This window comes from Pelodiscus sinensis, chromosome 23 (assembly GCF_052426305.1).
Source record: "Pelodiscus sinensis isolate ZL-2025 chromosome 23, ASM5242630v1, whole genome shotgun sequence".
NCBI classification, from domain to species: domain Eukaryota; kingdom Metazoa; phylum Chordata; order Testudines; family Trionychidae; genus Pelodiscus; species Pelodiscus sinensis.
This window is the reverse complement of record NC_143074.1, coordinates 24,830,174-24,853,830: the sequence shown is the minus strand read 5'-3', so window position 1 is coordinate 24,853,830 and position 23,657 is coordinate 24,830,174. Positions and strand designations below refer to the sequence as shown.

Below are 23,657 nucleotides of genomic sequence, written 5' to 3'. Positions count from 1 at the left end.
TTCAGCGTGTGTGCTTGGAAGTGTTGGCTTCCCCCACGTCCAGCCCTTGCCTCCTATGTGGCCATATGAAACACCTGAACCAACATCAGGACACAACAAATGCACTGCCGTACCCCGGAGGCCGACACCTTTCTTACTTTTTATTCACACTCGCTGAAGGACAGAGCTTGGGGCCCATTCTTCCACTCCCCCACTTTCCACACCTGCAATTTCCACTCATAAAATTGCTCCCACGTGGTCTACACCCACAAATGCATCAGGGGCACAAACATGAGGGTTACGTCTAGACTGGCATGATTTTCCGCAAATGCTTTTAACAGAAAAGTTTTCCGTTAAAAGCATTTGCAGAAAAGAGCTTCTAGATTGGCACGGACACTTTTCCGCAAAAGCACTTTTTGCAGAAAAGCGTCCGTGCCAATCTAGACGCGGTTTTACGCAAGAAAGCCCCGATCGCCATTTTCACCATCGGGGCTTTTTTGCGCAAAACAGTCCTGTGCCGTCTACACTGGCCCTCTTGCGCAAAAGCTTTTGCCCGAACGGGAGCAGCATAGCATTTCCGTAGGAACACTGACAATCTTACATGAGATCGTCCGTGTTCTTGCGGAAATTCAAGCGGTCCGTGTAGACAGCTGGCAAGCTTTTGCGGAAAAACTAGACGCAGTCCAGCAGTCAGGCAGCGCTTACCTGATTTTCACCTGCTAACCTGGGAGTTTGCTTACACAGATTAACACCCACAATCAAATTTGGGTCCAAACAACGTTGGTTGCAATTTACAGCCAATAGAAAGGCAGTGGTAGTGGCCGGAGGGGGAGAGAGAGAAACATTAGCTCTTCAATCCCAAACATTTTCATAGAGTCTGTGCTGGACATTACTCATACAAACCAAGTGCTGCTTAGGACACTAACCTTTCGAAGTGTGATTATGAGCGAGGGCAGCAGAGTCTAAGAGGGTTCTGCACAGGCTACCAACCTGCAAGGGAGAACACCAACCGGCGGGAGCAAAGTTTAGGTGATGAACAAAGAGGGGCACGTTTACTGCTTAGTTCCCTGTTTAAGCCTCGGAGCCTGGTGTCTGCTCACGCTGCCCTATTCTAGTAACTTTTCCTGGGTATGTGGACACGTGTGCAAGGAACCTCTGAAAATAAACATTTCATAGCAAAATACTCTCCTCCGCACAGTGACATGGGAGGATCAATAAACCAGAAACATCACACTCGCCACTGCTGAGGCTCTAGACGCAAAGGGTTATTATTCAAGTCCCTGGATCTGCCAAATGAAATCCCACATCTTGCTGAAACACTACAAGATGGAGCCAATGTTCCCTCTAATTTTTCCACCAACATGCAGAATACATTGTGTTAGATGCACTGACGTATGCAGAAGTGCACCACCCATAGGAGCACATGTTGCCGGTTGCTGCCAGCTGTGAGTGCTCTGTTAATCAGCTGGGTGGCATTGGAATCTCTTCTGGGTAGCCGCCCACGTCAATGACTAAATACTTTGGATGATCAGAAGGGTTCGTTCATTTCATTTTTAGAGGAGGGTTATTCCAATGTCCCTCGGCATGGCCTCTTCTGAGACTCAGGCTCCGTGTGGCCTGGCTGCTAGGGAAGTGTGCTGGGACAGTTCCTGATTCTTAAACATTCAAATTATCCAACTAATCAAAGCAATCAAGTTCATGTAAAACTTACCACAAAGCTGAGGAACCAATATTCGGGTCCGGAGCGCCGTCTGGCCATGTCGACGGGCTGGAAACGGGCCCTGGCTGTCAGAATGAACAAAGCACGGCTAGGTAACGCTGGACTGCAGCCGTAGAGCGTTCGGAGTAACGCCAGCGGCTTCAGCAACTCTTTCATGACAGAAGTCGCGGGAAAGACTCAGCGGGACATAGTCGGCCCAGGGAGCCCACAAGCCAAAATAGCTTTCCTGGGCACATTGTGCCTGTGCAAAGGAGACCCCCAAAGCCAGTAACTCTGCAGATGCTGAATATTAGCTCCTAAGCCAGCTGGCTAGTGAGCTCTCCTGACCTGCTTTTACTCCAATAAAGTCAGGTGCCTAGATAGCCTGACTTTAGATAGTGTCAAGTGGGCTCTTTGACAATGTTTCTACGTAGGCGCACTGCCCTGGCTGGACAATGGGATGTTTTAAAGGTTCCGATAAGAGGCAGCGTAGGGACTAACCATGACCAGCTGGTACCACCCCTACATTTTACAGGTGGGTAAACTGAGGCACAGAGAGGCTAAGAGACTCGCTCACAGACACACAACAAATCAGCATTACAGCTCGGAGGCGAGAAGCCAGGAGCCCTTCCAATCCCCTGTTTTTAACCACTCCCCCCGGGGTGGTCCTGAACATACACAATCGATTGGTCGATAGCCAGTCCTTGGCACCCAGAGTCCTATGAAAACCATGCCACGTGGCGTTTTCGACAGCTAGCTTTCCAAATCAGCCACAGGGGGGAATGACTCACAGAACCCTAGGCTTGCAAGAGCCCTCGGGAGGCATCGAGTCCAGCCCCCGGCCCAAAGCAGGACCAACCCCAACTCCATCATCCCAGCCAGGGCTTGGTCAAGCTGAGACTTAAACACCCCTAGGGATGGAGATTCCACCCCCTCCCTAGGGACCCCAGCCCAGCGCTTCCCCACCCTCCTAGGGAAATTGTTTCTCCTAATCTCCAACCTAGACCTCCCCCCCTGCAACTTGAGCCCATTGCTCCTCGGTCTGCCACAGCTGAGACCAGCCTCTCTCCCTCCTCTTTGGACTCCCCTGCAGGCTGCTCCCAGATCCCCCCTCACTCTTCTGGAAGGGAAGCGCAGATCCATTCGGCAGTCAGACTTTAGCATCAAAGCCCTTTGGAGGCCATGGGAAAGAGACTCTGGTTCTAACAGAGCAGCCTTCAGGTCTGGAGGAAACAGACACTGCTTAGCTGGGGAGGGCTGAAACACCCTCCCGTCCTTGCCTTCTGTGACGCAGTGTTGGTACCTTGCTGGTTGCTAGGCTGGGGCTGTGGGTGACCCCCACTGGCTGCTGTCTGTAGCACGGCCCAGCAGGACAGGGGATGAGTCACTAGGCAAGGGTCTCTCAACCTGTCCGACCGGCTACCCCCCAGGGAGAGAAACAAAGGAAGGTGGAATGCTGCCCCTGGCGGGGGGCAGGGCTGGAAGAGAGTTTTAGTTTCTGTCTGGGAGCATGGAGGAGACAGCCTAGGGAAGGGGCTGGAATTTAGGGGCCCAGTCTCCCCCATCTCAAGGGGGGCTGAGGCATCCTAGGCCTGCCCTGGAACCAGATTCCATCTGTGCTGGGCTGTATCCTGGAGAAGCAATAAACTCCCTCTGTTCTACTGGCTGGTGGAGTCTGTCCGTGCCATTACGGGGGTGCAGGAGACGGGAAAACCCCAACGCGCCGTCGCACCTTCCCTCCCCAAGAAGAAGAAAAAACCCCATGTGACGGCGTGTCGGGTTTTTCCCGTCTCCTGCACCCCCGTAATGGCACGAACAGACTCCACCATCCAGTAGAACAGAGGGAGTTTATTGCTTCTCCAGGATACAGCCCAGCACAGATGGAATCTGGTTACAGGAACCAGGGCTAGGAGGCCTCAGTGCTCCCCTTGCGATGGGGGGTGGCTGGGCCCTACAATCTCAGCCCCCTCCCTAGCTTCTTCTCCCCTGCTTCCCAGACAGAAACTAACCAACTCTTTTCCAGCCCTGCCCCCCCAGCCAGGGCAGCATCCACCTTCCTTTGTTTCTCTCCCTGGGGGGTAGCTGGTCAGACAGGTTGAGAGACCCTCTTTGCATAATGACTCATCCCCTGCCCTGCTGGGCCATGCTACAGCCAGCGGAGGTCACTCACAACCCACTGCCCAGCATAGCAGCCAGCAAGGTACCCCCCACTACGTAACACCCCAACACATTGTTTTCCCAGCAGTTAGCACTGTAGTCAAAGGAATGCATTCAGCATGGCCCGAGGGGGAGGGGCCAAAGACCACACGGCAGAGAAGGGGGAACCGGAGGAGAGGACCATGTGGCAATAACAGGACTGACTATAACGAGCGTTATGTCCACACGGCCTGCAAATATCCCCTCCGTCTCCTGTGGCAAAGCAAACGCACGCAGTGGAAACCGAAGGATGCCGGAGGGCATTTTAGGACAGCGACACTTTGCTTTGGTTTTATATTACCGTAACCACCGCAGAGCGGCTGGTTTCTTGGAGCACACGGACAGTTTTCCACACCGCAGTGGGTCTCCTCACACGACCTATCACGACGGGCAGCGCATCACGCACATGCAGATCACTCCCAATACGTTCACACTAAAACTAGACCGAACCGGATTGAATGTGTGAGCTGGGGAACACGTCCGGATCCCACCGTGTTTCGGGGTCGGTATCCGCATTGATCGTTGCCGATGTCGGAGGCACAGAGACTGGGTGAAATCTGCAACGACTCGGACACACCCTGGATGCTGCTTTTGTGAATTAACCCCTGGCTTCAGCTCGCTGATGTGTCTTCTGGCTCTCGCACGAAAGCAGAGAGCAGAATGTGCAATGGCAGAAATGTGCTGGGCGGGAAACGAATCCCATTACTAACCCAGGGGTGGGGAACCGAAGGCCCAGGGGCCAGACGTGGTCCGTGGCTTGCCTGGATCCGACCCCTGAGGCTCAGGGCCCCCCCCAGCATTGGGGAGCCCACGCTGGTGCTCCAGCTCCCCTACCACCCACAGCGGGGCGGGAGCACACAAAATCCACTAGCCTGGGCCCCCCAGGCTCTGGTGTGGGAGGGGAATGTGGCGAGTGTCTTTCTCCTCCTCAGTCGGGGACCACGTCAGTGAGCGTTTGTTTGTTTTGTTTTGTTTCTTACTTGTGTGCAACCCTCGACTGATTTTTTCTGTGGGCCAACAGCCCCTGGCCCAAAAAAGATTCCCCGCCCCCATATTAGACTGAAGATTTGCATTGGGAGAGATCCAAAATGCTGGTTAACTGGGCGCCCTGGTTACCGGAGCGCCAGGTAACCGAGCCTTTGCTGTAACTTACACCAGAGACAGACACAGACAGGAACATGTAAAAATCCAACTGAAAACCAAGCTGCTTGTCATCGGAAGGGAAAGTATTGTCGCGCTGTCCAGTCCAGCTTCACGAGGGATCGAACCTCCGAGCACATCCCTCAGGCAGCTGTTGGTTCCCCCAAGTATAAACCAGGAGGTGATGAGGCCCCGAGCAGTTTTCCATGGTCGCACGCGTCTGAGGAAGTGGGTTTTACCCACGAAAGCTCCCACTCTAATAAGCCGGTTCGTTTCTAAAGTGCCACACGACTCCTTGTTGTTTTTGCCGACGATACAGACTAACACGGCCGCCCCCCCGAGACTTTTCAGCACGCGATATCTATTCTTTCCTTTTTATGTCTGATTTCGCTTGCAAGTCGTACTTCTTCCCTCTCGGAGAGGCCAAGCAAGTAGCAGCTGGCAGGCTGAGAGTGTAGAAAGACCATCGCTGAGATCCGCGGGAAGACTCTGTTCATTCTCATCTCTCAGCGATGACCCGGGGAGAACTTTAATAACCTCTCCCGGCAAGGCGCCGGCCTTGCAACTCAGCGACACAAAGCAAAGCGCCGAGCGGCTGTGTTGTCAGCGGGGGCTGTGCTGAGACCACCTAACTCCTCGCAGGTCTGACGGGACTAGAGCCAAGACACTGTTGTTTAACCAGTTAACCAATGAAAAGGGGGACGGATGGGTGGGGGGACGGGGCACCCAGGATCGCCGTGGACAGGGGTGGGCGGAAACAGCTCCAGCCTCTGCCACTGAACCAGTTACCCTTCTGCATCCCTCCGGCACATCCACTTGCAAGGCTTCAAAATCCATTTACTCCAGCCAGACTCCTCTCCGCTGGGGAGCCCCTGGCTTCTGCTGAGCAGACAGAATCTCCCAAAGTTCGACGTTGCCCCAGATGGAAAACTAAGCAGCAAAGTGCTTAAGAGAGTCTGATTTTGAAAATCAGCGCAGGAGGCTGCGAGATCATCTTCTCCGGGATCATCTCCCAAAAAGCCTGATCCTTTACCCTTGTATTCAAGAGGGCAACCCCCACGGTTGTGACTGCTCCTGTAAATCCGCCGCCCCGACCCCGCAAAGCTCGCAGTAACATTCAAGGTTTGGGAAGATGTGGGGCAGGCCCACACGGGCCCCTTTAAGAGTGGCCAGATGGTTTCAACAAAAAAGGGGACACACTTGACATTGCATCACACTCTACAGCCCATCCCACAGACTCATAGACTTTAAGGTCAGAAGGGACCATTGTGATCATCTAGTCTGACCCCTGCACAGTGCAGGCCACAGAATCTCACGCACCCCTCCTAGAATAATCCTCTCACCTAGATCTCAGATATTGAAGCCTTCAAATACTTCGAAGGCCCCAAGATGCAGAGAATCCTCCAGCTGTGATCTGTGCCCCATGCTACAGAGGAAGGCGAAAAACCTCCAGGGCCTCTGCCAATCTACCCTGGAGGAAAATTCCTTCCCGACCCCAAATATGGCGATCAGCTAAACCCTGAGCATGTGGGCAAGACTCACCAGCCAGACACCCAGAAAGCTCTCTAGGGTAACTCCTGTCATCCCTCCATTGACCTATTCCCACTGATAATGAATGGGCAGTTAGTTCCCAAGATCATGTTATCTCATGACTAGAAAATCGCGGGCATCGCTGGTTCTCAAGTTGTTTCCCCACCAGAAGCTCAAATACCGGACGGGCGTTCAAAACCGGGCCCCTGGCAGCCCTCGCCCCTTCTGGCTGCCAGGCAGGCTCAGCTCCCTGCCCCTCTGCCGACCCCCCAAGAGGGCAGCTGCAGCCCCCCAGCCGCATGAAATAACCAGACCCCGCTCGGGCTCTCCAACTGCCCCGCGGTCCGGTCTCTGCGCGCCCCCCCGTTCCCCCTCCCTGGAAATATCTCGCTACCGAACCAGACACCCCGGAGCCCCGCCACTGCCGGAGGCCGGGGAAAGGGCCGGTCGCTCGGCTCTGAGCTGCCCAGCGGGGCCAGGGCCCGGTACTTACGGCTCTGGCGCGGCACAAGCCCCGGCAGGAATCGGGACGCGGTGCGCACTGTGGGCCAGCCAAGTGGTGCGCCCGGGAGACCCCTGCCCGCCCCGGCTGAGGGAGCCGCCACCCCCGGGGGCTGCGAGGTGGCTCGGCCCGGGGGATGCCCCGCGGAAAGCCCCGGGCCGGGCGGCTCTGGCTTCCCGAGCAGCCGGGGATGGAGCGTCCCGGTGCCCGGCCCCCGAGGGGCCCCCAGACTCCGCCCGCGCCCCGCCCCGCCGGCCCCCCAGCTCCTACCGTCCGCCGGCTGCGGGGCGCTCCGAGCCCTGCCCCCCGGCCCGCGGCAGGTGCGCGCCCCGCCGGCTCCGGCCGGGCCATTCACATGCAAATCGCAGCCCGCGCGTAACGCTGCGCCGCCCCGGGAGCCGCCCGGCCCGGCTAGCGGCAGGGGGTCGCTGCGCGCTGCCCCGGGGCTCCCAGCCGGCTCGGCCCCCTCCCCCAGGGGCTGCTGGCTCCCGCCCCGGCCACTTGGCAGGAGACTCGGGCCCCTGCCCACCCCGTGCCCGGCCCCCCACGGGGCCTTTGCCTTGCTCCTCCAAGGTGCCAGCAGCCCCAGCCCGGGAGCGTCTCCAGCCGTTTCTGTTCCCAAGCGCAGACTAACGCGGGGCTTTCCTGTTAACACCCGCCCGGGCCATGGGGACAGGCCCTGTGGCAAGGGTTTGGTCCAGCGCGGGGCCCAGGTGGGCACGGTGCTCGCGGAGTGCGGGGATGCGTTGTAAGCGAGAAGCAGAGAGGCCAAGGCGCACTGCTCCGTACCTGGGCATGCAGGGCGCTGGGCCTGGCACCTCCCCCGCTGGTCCTTCCACCCCGGCCCCCAGGAGGGAGGCGAGAGCACGAAGCCACTGCCACGTGCGTACAGGCCGATTACAGCTCCCTAGTGCCAGCGTTCCCACCCCGCCCAATTGTTCGCACCCCTCTCATTCAGCGAGCGGAGCCGGCCTGTCCCGGCCTAGCGCTGTAGAGGGGAGAACAAGGGTTATACAAAAGGTCCCCAGCAGAGGTGACAGGCAGCGGGGACGCCCTGGGGCGCAGCTCTGGCAGGAACAGACGGAGCTGGGGCAAAAGCCAGCGGGGACCTATTGCAGGAGCGGGCAGCGCCCCGGGGTGCGACAGGACAGCACCTGGCACAAACGTTCAGTTACTTTCCCGGCTGTTCCCAGCCAGGACAACCTGGGAAGGGCCGTTGTGATTGTCAGAGCCACGTCCCCACCAGGGGCCCTGCGAGCAGAGGCAGGACTTTAAGGCTCGAGTGTTTAGGCCACTTCCACAGGGCCCCAGAGAGGTTCTCTTTTGATTAATGCTCAATTCCGCTTTGCTCCAGCAACAGGCCGCCGGGTCCCTCTCCTCCCCCGGCAGCGAATGCCTGAGTCAGGCTCTGGATTCACGGGCAACTGCCTTTTGTTCTTCAGGGCCTCCATCCCGGAACGAAGGCAATTATCACACCCCAGTGTCTCCGCTGCTTGCAATAAATCTCCAGCAGAAGAATGGATCGGGGAGGCAGCCGCTTTGGGCAGCGGCGTCAGCGCTGCCCGTTGGTAAGCCGACCGATGGGGAGATTCGTCATGAGCTGCACAAAGCTTGGAAAGTCTTGGCCGGCAGCACGGCTGCTTGGGAGAAGGTCTCTGCAGCTGACTTCAGCCTTGCTCCCTCTGGTCCTGGCTCGCTAGGAGACGCGGGGAAGGAGCCAAAGCCAAGAGAAGTTGAGATTGTATCTCTCATCTGGCACTTGACCGCGCTTTCCTGCTGAACGCGAGACCATGAGGTAGTTTGAGAACTTTGCAAAGCCGTAAATCGTTCTCCCCCCGCCCCGTCTTAGGAGGTCAGCGAGAGAGGTCCCGATATACCCTTATTTTGCATCTGGGAAAGCCAGTTTTTCCTGCAAGCAGCGTGCTAATCGGTACAGCCAGCAGTGAAATGCAGGTGTCCTGACGGTGCTTGTCTAGACTGGGCTGCTTTCAACCACCTCATGAGAGTCGCTCTAGGGTCTGCCTTTTACAGAGGGAAAAGAGGTGGGGGGCAGGGAAGCAGTACTCCACCCCCCCCTCCCCCCGCCCACCCACCCACCCACCCACACACACACACACTGTAGGGGAACACTTCAATCTTCCTGGACACACAATTGCAGATCTAAAAGTAGCCATCCTGCAGCAAAAAAACTTCAGGACCAGACTTCAAAGAGAAACTGCCGAGCTATGGTTCATCTTCAAGTTTGACACAATCAACTCTGGATTAAACAAAGACTGTGAATGGCTTGCTAACTACAAAAGCAGCTTCTATTCTCTTGGAATTCACACCTCCAGATCAGCTGCTAGAAGTGGGCCTCATCCTCCTTGATTGGATCCACCTGGTCATCTCCAGCCTGATCCTGGCCTGCATATTTATTCCTGCCTCTGGAAATTTCCACTACATGCATCTGACGAAGTGGGTCTTTGCCCACGAAAGCTTATGCTCCTACACTTCAGTTAGTCTATAAGGTGCCACAGGACTCTTCGTCGCTCACACACACACACACACACACACCTAGAAGAGAAGAACAGCCAGACTGGGTCAGACCAACAGTCCATCCAGCCCAGTTTCCTGTCTGCCGACAGTGGCCAATACCGGCTGCCCCAGAGGGTGGGAATTCAACAGGTTATCCTCACGGGATCCCTCCTGTCACTCGTTGCCAGGCAAATAGTTTACAGTGGTGTCCTGTGATTGGCCTCTGCAGAGTTAAAGAACCAAAACGGAGCTGGGCGACAGAAAAAGCCCCACTGGTTCCTGAACACGTGGCTCTCAGAAGACAGTTTCGCCGTGGACTCAATTAACTCTTGGGGGATGAAAATCTTTAAGTTTTGTGCCAGGAGGTTTCAGTCCAAATACTATAAACAGAGGCTGGTCCGAGTGAGGATCAACTATCAAGTCACTTATGCTCCGAAGCTGCATTTGCCTGAAGCATATTCTCTATAGTCCTTGTAACTAGAAGGAAACTGGCAGTGTTTAGTAGCCCTTGCATGCGAGCGCAGCTAGAAAATTGAAGCCCGTCATCTCTCAATAGACAAGAGGAGAATGAGCAACTGTGACAATAAAGAGGCCGGTGGCACTTTAAGGTCTAACGAATTTATTACGGTATTGGGGCTATGAAGAAGCATTACCTTTCAGACACAGCAAAGCAATTGTAGAGGCCAGTTTCCAAACCACTTGCAGGGTATTCAAGGCACGGCGCACAGCTTTATAACAGGAAACATGCTCTTGGAAACTCAGACTGGGAAGTTTTTCTGACTTCTGGTTTTTGAGGGATTCAGATTCCTTCGAGAGAGGGGGGGGAGAGACTTATTAGTCGGACTAGAATCCTGTTCTTTCCGCTTTGCTGCTATTTAGTGCTTTCTCTTGGCTTCTCCGCTATTTTTGCCTTTATTCCAAGAGGCATCGCTGCAGAAGCCGGGCAGGAGCAGCCGCCCAGGGCACAGGTAGGTTCATTTACTGAAGCAAGTTTGTGTCTTCTCTCAGCAGGGACTCCCACAACGTACCTTGGACCCCACGCAAGAGGTGTGTTGAGAATGGCGGCGAGGCAGGCGTCAGAGCCAGAGGCGTTCTCCCCCAGAGCTGCTCGCCTCGCGAGTTAAGCAAACGAGCCTTCCACAACCCTACCCAAGCAATGGGGATCATTCCACGGACAACTGCAAGCCCCTGCACATGCACTCGCCCGGAACGTCCTGCATCTCCCCCGGACACTGCAGAGAACTTCCGCTGAGAGGAGCGGCCTTGGAATCCTAGAGCTGGCAGGGACCTCAGGAGGCATCAGATCCTCAAGGCAGGACCAACCCCAACTCCATCATCCCAGCCAGGGCTCTGTCAAGCTGAGACTTAAACACCCCTAGGGATGGAGATTCCACCCCCTCCCTAGGGAACTCAGCCCAGCGCTTCCCCACCCGCCTAGGGAAACAGTTTTTCCTAATCTCCAACCTAGACCTCCCCCACTGCAACTTGAGCCCATTGCTCCTTGTTCTGCCCCCACTGAGACCAGCCTCTCTCCAGCCTCTCTGGAACCCCCCTTCAGGAAGCTGCAGGCTGCTCTCAAATCCCCCCTCACTCTTCTCTTCTGCAGACTGAACAAACCCAAATCCCTCGGCCTCTCCTCGTAGGTCATGCGCTCCAGCCCCCGCATCATTTTGGTCACCTCCGCTGGACCCTCTCCAATGCGTCCACATCCTTCCTGTAGTGGGGGGCCCAGAACTGGACACAATATTCCAGATGTGGCCTCACCAAAGCCGAATAAAGGGGAATAATCACTTCTCTAGATCTGCTGGCAATGCTCCTCCTAATGGCATATTAGGTTACACTGGCCCTTTTGGCTACCAGGGCGCCCTGTTGACTCAGATCCAACTTCTCATCCACTGTAACCCCCAGGTCCTTTTCTGCAGAACTGCTACTTAGCCCGTCGGTCGTCCTCCTCTTCTGACTTCCTCCACCAGCTAAGAAGGAAAGTCAAGCAAACCCCGCGGCGTCTCCTGGGGCTGCAAGCAGCAGGCGACTTTGTGAGTGGGAGCGAGCATAGCTGCATGGGAGATGGTGGGTGCCGGCTCGGAGTCAGGGTCTTAGCCTGGTAAAGGGGACGCTGCTGGAGAGGCAAAACCCTCGGTGAAGAGAGATCGGGAAGCAAGCGCAGGGCAGGCTGTAGGAGTCTGTACAGGCCCCCTCACTTCCAGGGGGGCGGGACAGGACGGAGAAAGAATAAACGTGAGCGGAGTATCCAGGATGGAGAGAGCCAAGAGCAAAGCCGACCCAGGGAGACAGCACGGATTGGCGTATCACTGGGGGTTTGCCCAAGTCAGTGCGGGCTCTTCAGTGCCACAGGCAGCACTGGGTGGTCCCGGAAGCGAGCCCCCTTCCACCGCCCTGGGCGCTAACTCTGCTTTTCAGACTTCCCCGCCCCAAACAGGGCAGCCCGTTCCCCAGGCAGGGCGCAGCAGGAGAACCCTGCCCGCCGCTCAGCGGGCACCTGAGAAGAGGGGCGAGGGATGGATCACTGTGCAAAGAGCAGTCAAACCATCGGTGCGGCTCTCACCAGACCGTGAGAAACACGAGAGGCAGCCTCATCCCAAGGCAGCCTTTGTGCCCTGCGGCGGCTTTTACAGGACGGGCTCTGGGGACACAGGAGGACACTCGGTGTCGGTGGTGGAACGGTGGTGTTCAGGTGACGCCGGGGGAGGAACCAGCCAGCCAAAGATTGGATTACATGGGCTCAGAAGTGTGAGGAGGAATTACACCACATTAGCCAGAGTTCCTGCTCTCTGACCCTCACCACAGCTGGTAAATCTTCCACCCCACTTTCAAACAGAGCTTCTCAGCTACGGGGCAGTGCCACCTGTGTGCTCACACTCAGCAAGTGCCCCTACATCAAGCAGAAAGGCCTGTCTTTACAGGAGAGCCCAGGGAGCGACAAAGCAAGGGAGCGTGTTCATTAGGTCACGTTGCAGGGCGGTGGCTGGTAAAGCTCACATTTCAGAGGGTGGAGATGGATGGCAGGAGAGAGATGGCTTGATCGTTACTGGTTCTGTTCCCTCCCTCTAGGGCACCTGGCATTGGGCGCTGTGGGCAGACAGGACACCGGGCTGGATGGACCTTTGGTCTGACCCAGTCTGGCTGTTCTTATGTTCCCCCAGCCCAGTAGGTGGCAGTGTTCCACTCCAGCGTTTGTTTTTGCCACTTGTGAGGCTGACCTCCATCCCGTTTCCCCTCACCGTTTCGATAGAAAGCTGCTCACTCGTTGCGAGCGCGTGCGCCAAATCTTCCCCTACTGGGCCTTCACCGTTACTGCAGTTCAGACGGCAACGCCTCCAGCGGCACCTGCCGACGGTTCAGGCTGTGACAGGGCCCTTCGCTCACCTGCTTTGTGGCTGCAGCAGCTACTCCGCGAGGCTGCCCAGTTACGGAGCCGGCTTTTCTGAAGCCGAAGGCCGGTGCTGCAGAGCCAACAGCTCCTCTGGGTTCTTGCCAAGCTGCATATGAATGCAGCTCCCTGCCTGGGAGGAACTGAAACCACAAACATTCCATGGGGGTGCCGTGTCCCCCGGCGGGCGCTTTCTCCGTTTCACGGAGCATGCTGGGAGGAACAACCCCCCCCCGGCACTGGGCTTAGTCACTGCTGTGGGATACGGTGATGACGGTTGGGGCAGCGGCTGGTTGCCGGGAGGCAAGAGCAGGAATTGAAGCCTACGCTTGCCCACAGGCTCGGCCACTTCTCTCCCACGCCCACTGCGAGAGAAGAGAGATCGGGCCCTCGGGAGCCAGCTTCTCAGCCAGTCCTGGCCCCGGCCCCCAGCCGTCAAAGCCACTGGACAACACAGCTCTGACAATGCAGACGTGCACTGGCAGTCTGCACCCCGACCTCTCCAGCAAGGAAGCTAGGAGTTGGGGGACGGCACAGAAGTGGATTTTCTCTATGGCTGTGGGCAGGAATAGGGGACGACTTGTCCTGTTCCCTTGGCACTGAATTCCACATAGAGGAGTCCATCGCCTTCGCTTGGGAGGTCAACCCACTGCAGAGACTCCACTGTGGTGCCGGAAAAGGGCGCTGATGGCTGAGGGGTGCGCCAGCCAGCTGGAAGGCCCCCGCCAGGCCTGGTGTCTGCCCCAGCTGAACCCCCAGGTCTCAGCAGGCTCGTGTGGCAGAGAAACGTCTGAAGCCGAGAGTTCATCAGTATTCCGAGCGGGGCTGGCAAATATTTGACCTTGGGAGGCGTCTTTGTAGCACAGTCCAGCTTGGCAAACAGCTCCCAGTGCCAGGAGGAGCACAGGAGGCCCCGAACGATGACCCAGGAAAGGCGCTTTCATCCCCTGCCCTCCCACCCACAGGGAGCAGCCTCGGGCCAGTGGGAGCAGCATGTTGGTGGACAACCAGGCCGACATCCCCATGTCCCCCAGGCAAAGGTGCAGCCTCACCTCTGCTCCTTCGGGACCGGCTTCTGGCCCCACAGCGGCCATTAGCCGGCCACGCCAGCTGCCCCCGCGCTCACTGCTGGCTGCGCTTGCACCCGGGGCCCCGGGCCCACAAAGGCCGTTTCACATTCCCAGCCCTGCAGGAGGGAGGCGAGGGGGCTGGTGGTCACAGGGACTCTTTAGGGTCCACGACAAGTGTCCAGCCCCCGCGTAGCCCAGCAAAGCTCTGACCGGCAGGCCCCAGCTCATCAGCTGCGTGTTTTATAGGCCGAGCCCTTTCAGGCTCTTGTGCGGCCGGATACGGGAGTGGGGGGGGGAGGGGCCCAGTTCTGGTATTTGCCTGCTGTGCCCGTCGCAGCTCTGGCCAGACGATTCCGTAGCAGCGCAGCGCGCACAGTCGCTGCCTCGCGGCCACAGACAGCTGAGCCAGGAACCGTCTGAGGGGCAGAAACAGACACGTCCGGGGACCAGCCCCATCACCCAGCTCGCTGCGCTCTGCAGAGCCCTGGGTTCTGCAGCCCCGGTTCCGGTCAGACCAGGCAGCACTCTGGAGGCTGTGCGCTTGGACTCAGCCCCTGACCAGGAGGAAGAGGATACTGGGAATTAGAGAGACCCCCATCTGGCCAGGCGAGGAGCAGCATTAAAGGCTCCCAGAAGGACACCCAACAAGCTCCACCAGTCAGCTCTCCGGCCTTCCCCTGTTCAGTCCTCAGGCTGAGAATTCAGAGGCTAGACATCCACGGAGATGCTGGAGTCCCAGACATTCTGTCTGGTTCTCTGCATCCTGGGGCGGCAAGAGGGGGCCGGCAGAGAGGTCCTGCATCCAGGCTCACCGCCACGTAAATCCATCCGCCCACGGGATCCACGCGCCAACGACCAAAGGGGCAGAACAAAGTCATTGAGACCGTTTCTGCAGCCCCCTTGCTGGTATTCGAGACCCCGCGTCCTTTGACGTGGGTCGATCTTGAACATAATGCAAGAGGACTTCTTACGAACTGCCCCTGCCCGTCACAACTCCTCCTCGTTCCAGGGTCAGACGTCCCTCCGCCGTGGTCCGGCACTGGAATGGCCGTTCCCAGGAGCTCCCAGGGGACCGTGACGTACGTTCAGCAAGAAAGCAACATTCCCACCGAGCGGCTTCATGTCAGCCTCTGCATGGCTCTGCAGCACGCCAGACCCGGGAGCACAGGCCTGACACAAACTGTGGCTGGCCTACTGCCCAGGAAACCGTGACCCAGCGGGGCTGCATGCTTCCGCCCTCAGCCCTGGGGAGGGTGGAGATCCCTGTGTTAAAGGGTGAGAAAAGCCCAGGAGGAGCTCCAGGGTCTGGTGTGACCAGGCAGACTCCATCCAACTGCTGGTGTAAACGTGAGCCTGGCCGCACTTACCCGTAGCACCGCAGTAGACAATCTACCCATAGGTCTGAGCAGTATCCCCTGCCAGATTCCTCCTCCTTGACAAGAGTGCCGTTGCTGATCAGTGGTTTGCAGGTGGCGGCACAGCTGGCATTCTGAGCGGGAGGAGCCAGAGGCACTGGGACATTGGGCAAAAGAGGAAAAAAATATGCCTAGTTAGCTGGACCAAGCCAGGCAAGCAGTCTGACAGACATGCTCTTTGAGAAGGGCTGAGCAAAGTCTCCTCCAGGAGAGGGACTGAAGGATCCAAAACACACAGGCTGTGTCTACACTGGACGCTTGCTTTTCCAGAAAAGCTATGACGATCTAATGTAAAATCATCATTGTTTTTCGGAAAAACTATGCTGCTCCCGTTCGGGCAAAAGTCCTTTTCCGGAAAAACTGTTCCGGAAAAGGGCCAGTGTAGACAGCACAGTAGTCTTTTCCGCAAAAAAGCCCCGATCGCGAAAATGACGATCGGGGATTTTTAGCGGAAAAGCGCATCTACATTGGCCACGGCTGCTTTTCCGGAAAAAGTGCTTTTCCTTATAACGGAAAACTGTTCTGTTTTAAGCATTTCCGGAAAAGGGTGCCAGTGTAGATGTAGCCACACAGACACAGACACACAGAGCAACTGACTTGTCAGCAATGTTACAGTGTACAAAAGAACATAAAAACAGCCAGACTGGGTCAGACCAAAGGTCCATCCAGACCAGCAGCCTGTCTACCTCAGAGTGAGGGATCATAACAGGTGATCATCATGCGATCCCTCCTCTGTTTCCCACTTCCAGAGAAACAGAGGCTAGTACCACCGTTCCTACCCATCCTGGCTAATAGCCAGTGATGAACCTCCATGAATCTATCTAGCTCTCTTTTGAACCCGGTTAAAGTTCTAGCCTTCACTGCATCCTCTGGCAGGGAGTTCCACAGGTTGACTGTGCGCTGAGTGAAGAAAAACTTCCTTTTGTTTGTTTTAAAACTGCTGCCTATTAAATGTGTCAAGTCAGGGCTTTAATGGAAGCCTGTGCTATCCAGAACTGTGTCCGGGAGATACGAACACAGGTTACGGTGACGAATGTGTGAACCCGTCAGTGTAGAAAATTGCAACTGATCTACAGACCAACTGCAGCAACACCTCACAGCCGTGTCTGGAGACAATCGGGCATGTACCGGGGGCAAGTGTTTCTACGACACCCACTCCACACCCCTCGCATTGTCCAGCTCAGAAGAGACTACGCTCGATTAAAGTTAATGAGAAAATATTGGAACCCCTGAAAAGACAGCCCCAGATTAGGGAAGGCCCCTGTTCAGCACGTCCAGGAATTAGCAGCGAAAACGCCCACCACGAGCCCTGTTCAAAGGGAAAGGCTTCATGTGAAGGCTAGGCAGAAATGGAGGGTCAGCGCCGGATCTCCGGAAGGCAGAGAGCATGCTGGGAACATGCTGGGAAGCTGCTCAGAGGAGCAAGACATGGAACTAGCCAATAGAAAAGCCTGAGTTTGTACCATTATGTTCATTCTCCTTGTAACTTGCGTTTGCTTCCCCCCGTTCCATCGTCGAAGCTATGGCTTTTCTATTCACTGGGGTGCTTATTTTTACCTTAAGCGGGGCTGCGGTACAAACAGCATAGAGTGTGCATGCGCCAGAGGGCACAGACCGCTGAGGGCAGGTTTCACGCCATGGCGGGGGGGACGACAAACCAGAGGGGGAGTCGGAGTGTCTGGTCACTGTGAACTCAGGGAGGCACACAGAGGAGGGGGCCCCACAGGGCCAGAAGGAATGCAGAGCTCCCCCTGGAAGGAGCAAGGGGGCTAGTGGAAAACAGAGCAGGACCTTACACACGTAGACTGGCTACTAGTGTCAGCACGCTGAACCGCAACAGCACAACTGCAAGACACCCCCGGGCAGACACAGAACCCCCACTGGCCTGGGTGATACTAGAAACACCGGCCTACCCCTCCTCGTATGCTACCCTCAGCCAGTCTGGGGTAGGGAGGCGGAGGGGTGCGGGGGAAGGGAGGGAATACATCCATGCTCCTTGGCCAGCCACGCCCAGTTGCTTCTGAAAATAGTTAGCCCCTGCCTCAGACTCCCCCGTGGATGGCAGGCTCCATGTGTAGCAGGGGTCAGGGAGCGGTTACTGCCTACCAGTGCCACCTTCATGGACCGGAACCAAATCTCTTCCTGTGTGAGGGAAGGAATGACAGAGCAGTCGGAGAAAGTCGGATCTCTTGCTTCCCTTAGCTTTATTACTTTTTTAAGACTCTTCTGTCACACGCTGTCATAGCCAGGAGGGATGGCCAGCTGCCTAGGGCCTAAGGGGTTAACTATGTCCCCTGTACTTAGCCAGGTAGCGGTCAGCCCATAGAAATGCAGGCAGGGATTTCAGACTGAGACAAAGGAATTTTGGGCTTTTCTCTCCTTTGTTTGAGCCAGTTTGCTCTCTAGATACTGAAGGAGACAGAAGACATGTCTCTCTCCCAGAAAAAGATTCTTCAAAAATGTGTAAGTAGGGTAAAGTCTGGATAAATCCATCAGGTTTTATTGATTTCTGGTTTGGGAATTTGGAGCTGATGTCTGTGCTGTTAGAAATGGATTTTTCCTCTGTTTTGTAAGTAAGTCCTGAGCCTATGGGGGTCCCCCATAAGTATATTAATTGCCAACTTTTTCCATCTAGTCATTATGCTTGCAACGGTATTTTTGTTTTGATAATAAAAGTGTTTTTTTTTTAATTACCTGGTATTGGTTCATTTGTGTATCCCGGTTTTACTTTAGGGCTGAGATTCCCCAAGCGATCTCTTCCCTGGTTTTCTTATCATTACTTGGATGGGGGAAGCGGGATTTTAGTCTCCAAAGTCCAGGTGTTAGGATTTTGCAGGGAGTTTTGTACCAAAGCCTGTAGAGATCAGGTTTTGGGTTGCTTTCGTGGGCCCCCACTTCCGCATTCATCGTGCCAGAGTGGGGAACAGCCTTGACACATGCAAAAAACAGAACCAGCTCCTGCTAGTTCAGAATTCCAGCCTGTGTTACTGGGTTTTTTATTTTGGCCACAGAAGAGGTACCCCAGGGTGTGGGAAGAGCAAGCCTGGTTACCTTGTCGCTGTAGCTCTCCTGAGGTCTGATGGCTGAGAGGACTCCTGCCCCAACAGAAGACAAGGAGTCTGAGATTAGTAGGACAAGCTGCCTGCGTCCTCATGGGGCTTTTAAGAAAAAAAATCCTCCACACGAGGATTAAAGCGTAGCTGGGACACAGCTGCCTCTCAGAGGTAATGGGATTACAGCCAGGGGTTCAGGGGCCAACTTCTGGGCTATGGGGCTTTCAGCAGCATGAACAAAGATTCGCGCACGCTTCTCCCTGCCCTTTCTTTCCAAGTTCATTTCCTGGGAGAGCCAGGAGGGTCTATTCTGCACCACTTGCAGAGAGGGCAGAGCCTAGTCTAGGTTCCTGAGACTTTAAAAACAGTCCGAGGGGGGCTGGTCTGTCACTTTAAAAGCAACAAGTGGTCCTGTGGCACCTTAGAGACTCACAACACACATATCTACTAGCAGGAGAGTCCGTGGGCAAAGCCCACTTCCTGAGATGAGCTGGAGTGGGGGGCGGGGAACCCAGAATGTATACGAGAAAAAGGAGGGGAAAGTACCTGTCAGTTGTAGTGCCAGTGCTAACGCGTGGGCCAGAAGAATTTCAGTCGCGCTGCCTGACAGTTCCAAGAGCAGAGAAAAGAGTGAGATTTCTTGCCTGGAGAACCTCAGGCTTGTGACTTGCACCCAGAAGGTAGCTGGGCTGATAGCCGGATGCTGTTACCTTCAGCCTGCAAAGCCTTGAAATGGCCCGAGATCCCAAGTACCCAGAGACCCTCCTGGCACCGGAGCCCCAATTTGGATTTCAGGAAAGATGCTTGAGTGCAGGGCTCTTCAACTTTGGAAGCCCCGGGGGCCACAATGATACAGCACATGCCGAGGGCCGCAACTTAAGTATGGTTGCATAGACATGCAAATATAGATGCAAATAGCTTCTTTCACGCTGACGGGCATGAATACAAAGATGAAGGCAAGACTACACAACACGCAGGCCCCATTTACGTCGGTTCTGCTGCTATTAATAAAATGCAACATTTACCCGACTTCACCCATACTACCCCAACGTAAAAAGCAATGACAGTCCAGGGATTTAACGACTAAACCACATAGCAACAGGAGACCGTTATATTGACTTGCCGCTGTGGAGCATGTTCCCAGTGGAAGCCACGTTCAAAGGATCCCACCTGTTGAGCCTCGCTTGCCCCCCTCCCTTTGGCTCACCAGGGACAGACGTTCGCCTGCTGGGAGCGCTATCTGTTGTGTGACTTTCTTTCTAGGACTCAGGGTGAGTTGAGTGCCCGGAGAGGGGCAGCATGGGATGTCGGCGCTTTGGGGATGGGGAGGGTTTGTGCGCTGGTCCACTGTGAAGTTCCTCCCTCTGCACAGAGCACGGGGCAGCACGTTTTATACAAGGAATTGTGCAAATGCTAATTGTGCCTGCTAGCTGCACAGTGGGTCTAGTTCCCATCCATTACCAAGCACAAGAAGTTTACGAAACTCAGGTGCTGGCTTTAACAGCAGAGGAGTCTTGCCTGGATACTTCCCAAGCACCGGAGAATCATTTTACCCAGGGAAGTATTGTGGCAGGTTGTATTTAGACACTAGCTGAGGGCAGGAGTTGGAGGAACCGGAGCCAAAAGGTACGTCTGATCCAAATCCACTGGCTGTTGATTTTGGATGGGCCACCTGGCACCCAGCTGACTGCTCCGGCCGGGACCTTCCTTCCCTCCCCGGGCCCAGCCTCCACATTGTGGCTGCTATTCCAATGCTCTTCTGCAGCCTATGCTCATCTGAAGCGTCAACTCTGGCCATTTTTTGAATGCCGAAAACAAACCACGCCAAGACGGTTTCACAAGCTCCTGTAGCCCCGCCAGGCTTAATCTTGCTCTTCCAGACCCTGCGCATTGTCCGGACTGAAAGCTCCGCACAGAGGCTCTTCCATTAATTGCCAGTTTTATGTCTTCCAGTGACAGGCATATTGTCTGCAGGAACAGACTCCATTGTGTCCCTGCGCAGTAGGACACCAGCTGCTGCTCCTGCAGAGCTTGGACGAGGCTTGTGTTTAGAGCCATCGCCTCTAAAGAAATATCAGAGTAACCTAGGAACTTTCAGTGGAAAAAAGCAGAAGCCAGACCCATTCTTCTTCGTATTCAGTTACTCTCAAGCCACTGGCTGCTCCTGCCTCCCAGCTCTCAGATGGGCCGCTTGGTTCTATTCCCAGACACCCTCCCTCCCTGTGCCTTTGCTCCATGCAGTCCAAGTCCCCCCTCCCACTGCCACATCAGTTTCTACCAAAAGGATTTGGCCGGGTGAGCCAGGCCCCCGCCCCCACGCCTTGACTGGCGTTAGGAACAGCAGCTTAACGCCGGGTTTCAACAGGGTTCTCGCTCTGCCCATTTCTGGTCCAGGCCTACACAGGGCAAGATCCAGACAGCGCAGGACAACAAGCCAGGGCTGAGAACAGGACTTCAAGCCCCTCCCCAGGTTTACAGCTCGGGCCCCTTTCAGCGCCGTTGTGAAAGCGCCATCTACTCGCCTCGCGGTGATAACCGGCCTGGTCAGCACAGCTCTGTCCTTCAGCCACCGCCAGTGGTTGGGTTTCACATCAATGGCCCGGGCAGATCCATGCTCAAAGCTGGTTTAGCTGCAGCGGAGGGTACGAACGGGCCGCCTCTCCAGCCCCATACGGATGGGGCCACATTTGCTGGGTCTTCCTTCCTGCCCCAAGAGCGGTGGCCTCTGCAGACCGTTTCTTCTGGCCTGGAGGGATGTCCAACACAGGCTGATGTGGTGCCAAAGGCAGGCTGGTCTCCACATTACCCAGGCAGACAGAGTACCCTCTGGTGCCCTGGGTCACACAGAAGGGCAGGGTAAAAATGCCTCCCCCACAGAAGGGTTCAGAAAATCCCAGCTCTCCCACTAGAGAATCCCGGCTTCTGCCCTCAGCACTGCACCATGACGCTCGAGACAAATGGCTCGGACAGGCATGTTTGAAAAGTTGAGACCAGTGGCTCCCTCCTGCCCCCAGGATTTGGCGGCGGCGGCTCAGCTCAGCAGGAGGTGGCAGGAGAACGCTCAAAGGAGCAGGAAGAGAAGGGAGGGCGTGTTATGTGGCTCCCTCTCCATTTCACTCCATGGCACTTGCTGACACCGTCAAGCCAAGTCTGCCAACCGGCGTGTGCGGGGAAAGGAAGCACTAGTGACGTTCGGGCCATTGTTTTACAGTGAAAGAGTTGTGGGTTTTTTCCCAAGCAAAGCCATTGGCCTTGAGGCAGCAGCAGAATTTGAGACACCTCCAAGGACAGTCACATGCCGACAAACACACGTTCTTCCTCAAAGGACCACTTCAGAGCATGTCCCTCTGCCCCCTGAGCACAGCGCCTTTCCCTCCCTGCCCCGAGCGAGGGAGGCAACTGCTCAAGTGCCTCTTCAGCAGCCTTGTGTGATGGCGTGTCAGGTTTTTCCCGTCTCCTGCACCCCCGTAATGGCACGGACAGACTCCACCAGCTAGTAGAATAGAGGGAGTTTACTGCTTCTCCAGGATACAGCCCAGCACAGATGTAATCTGGTTCCAGGGCAGGCCTAGGATGCCTCAGCCCCCCTTGAGATGGGGGAGACTGGGCCCCTAAATTCCAGCCCCTTTCCCTAGGCTGTCTCCTCCATGCTAACTCACTCACATCCAGCCCTGCCCCCAGCCAGGGATCCACTCCGCCTTCTTCCCAGTGTTCTGCTCCCTGGGAGATAACTGGTCAGACAGGTTCGAAGCCCCCTTGCATAATGACTCATCCCCTGCCCTGCTGGGCCGTGCTGCAGACAGCAGCCAGCGGAGGTCACTCACAACCCACTGCCCAGCATAGCCACCAGCAAGGTACCCCCCACTACGTCACACCTTGCTAGTGCTCAGGAGTTCCTTGTTCATTTTTTTCTTCTTGAGGCCAAGGAATTAAAACCATCCCTACACATACCTGCCAGTCATCTGTTTGGGCTGCACACTGTCCGTCCTACCAGGCTGCTGGTTAACGATTGCCTTGCTTCCTGCCCCAATCCACCGAGCGCACAGAAGGTTGCAACTTTTAACTTCCTGCAGTAAAAGGGGAGGGTGAGAGGGAGGAGGTTGCTTGTAACGTGATTTCAGGTGGACCGGAAAATCTGAACTCTAGGAACGTCTGGCTTCAGGGGGTCAGATCAGAGTAGACATTTCCTTCAGCGCCTCCTACGCTTTGACAAACGTAGGCTGCGGTAATGCGACTCCCGACAACGTGCCGGATGTCATGGGCTGTTGCTCATTGATGCAGTTTGAATAGCAGGGGTGGGGGGAAGGAGGGTGGATTTCTTGCTGTTGCTCTGAAACACAAGAGGGGTTCTAAAAAAGCCTTGCCACTTCTTCTGCCAGCTGTTTGATGCGATCTGCATGATGCCGCTTTTGAGTCAACAGCTTTTGCTGAGCCAGCTTCTTGGCCATCCGACGTCCTTCCATCATCAGCTGACGTTCTTCCTTCTGTGCCCGCAGCCTGGCTTCCTCTAACTCCATTTCAATTCTGGAAGCAGAATCAGAACATAAGCAGAAGTGGCCACAGCCTGCATCTACTTTACTGCTTCCTCAGGTCATGGAATGGCATGTTCCATATATAATTAACTGTTACAGACGGCCCCAAACTTTGCCCATGGAGGTATATGCAAAGGGAACCTAGAAAGACAGAAATTTTGCAAACGGATCAGCAGGACACCAGGGACATGGAAGTCCATTCTCATAGGACCTACTCAAATCCAGTAAAAATAAAAGGGGGAAAAATTACCCTACAACATCCACCGTGTCATGGGATTCGATGCGACATCACTAGGCATCAACATGCTCTGATCATAGGGTCCCTCTCTGGGCTCCACCTGCATCACGGTTCACAGTAGGTGAACAGCATGAGCTATTTAAGAAGATTTTATCCGTGTTTATGTCTAAAAACTGGAAGCATTTTGAAACTGGAGGGCCTACGGGGAAAGCAAAGTTAGTTTCAGTTTGGGTTGTTTGACAACCACGTTAGAAGAGGTACAGGCCGAAGAGACCTGTTGAGTCACAGGCCATTCCGGCCCAGCAAGCGGAGTATGTCTCAAGGCCCACTAACACTCTCGCTGGATCAAAAACCATCTATCAGGATTGGGGGGAGGGGAGAAGAAAGTTCCTGTGTAC

General features: G+C 55.6%; 1 protein-coding gene across 3 annotated transcripts in view; it reads right to left on the bottom strand.

The window, feature by feature from the left end:
- Positions 1–23,212, bottom strand: part of ADGRD2 (adhesion G protein-coupled receptor D2) — an 81,134-nt gene extending 57,922 nt beyond the window's left edge. Inside the window, exons 1-3 of one of the 3 annotated variants that reach the window (XM_075905672.2) lie at positions 22,441–23,212; positions 1,691–1,764; positions 906–969 (exon numbers count right to left, since the gene is read on the bottom strand). In XM_075905672.2, the coding sequence (XP_075761787.2) occupies positions 906–969; positions 1,691–1,738 (112 nt within the window). In that variant the 5' untranslated portion in view covers positions 1,739–1,764; positions 22,441–23,212. Of the gene's footprint in view, positions 1–905; positions 970–1,690; positions 1,765–7,037; positions 7,287–7,316; positions 7,396–22,440 lie in introns of those variants that run through there. The other 2 variants (XM_089773000.1, XM_089773001.1) reach the window with 2 other exon arrangements.
- Positions 23,213–23,657: the final 445 nt, after the last annotated feature.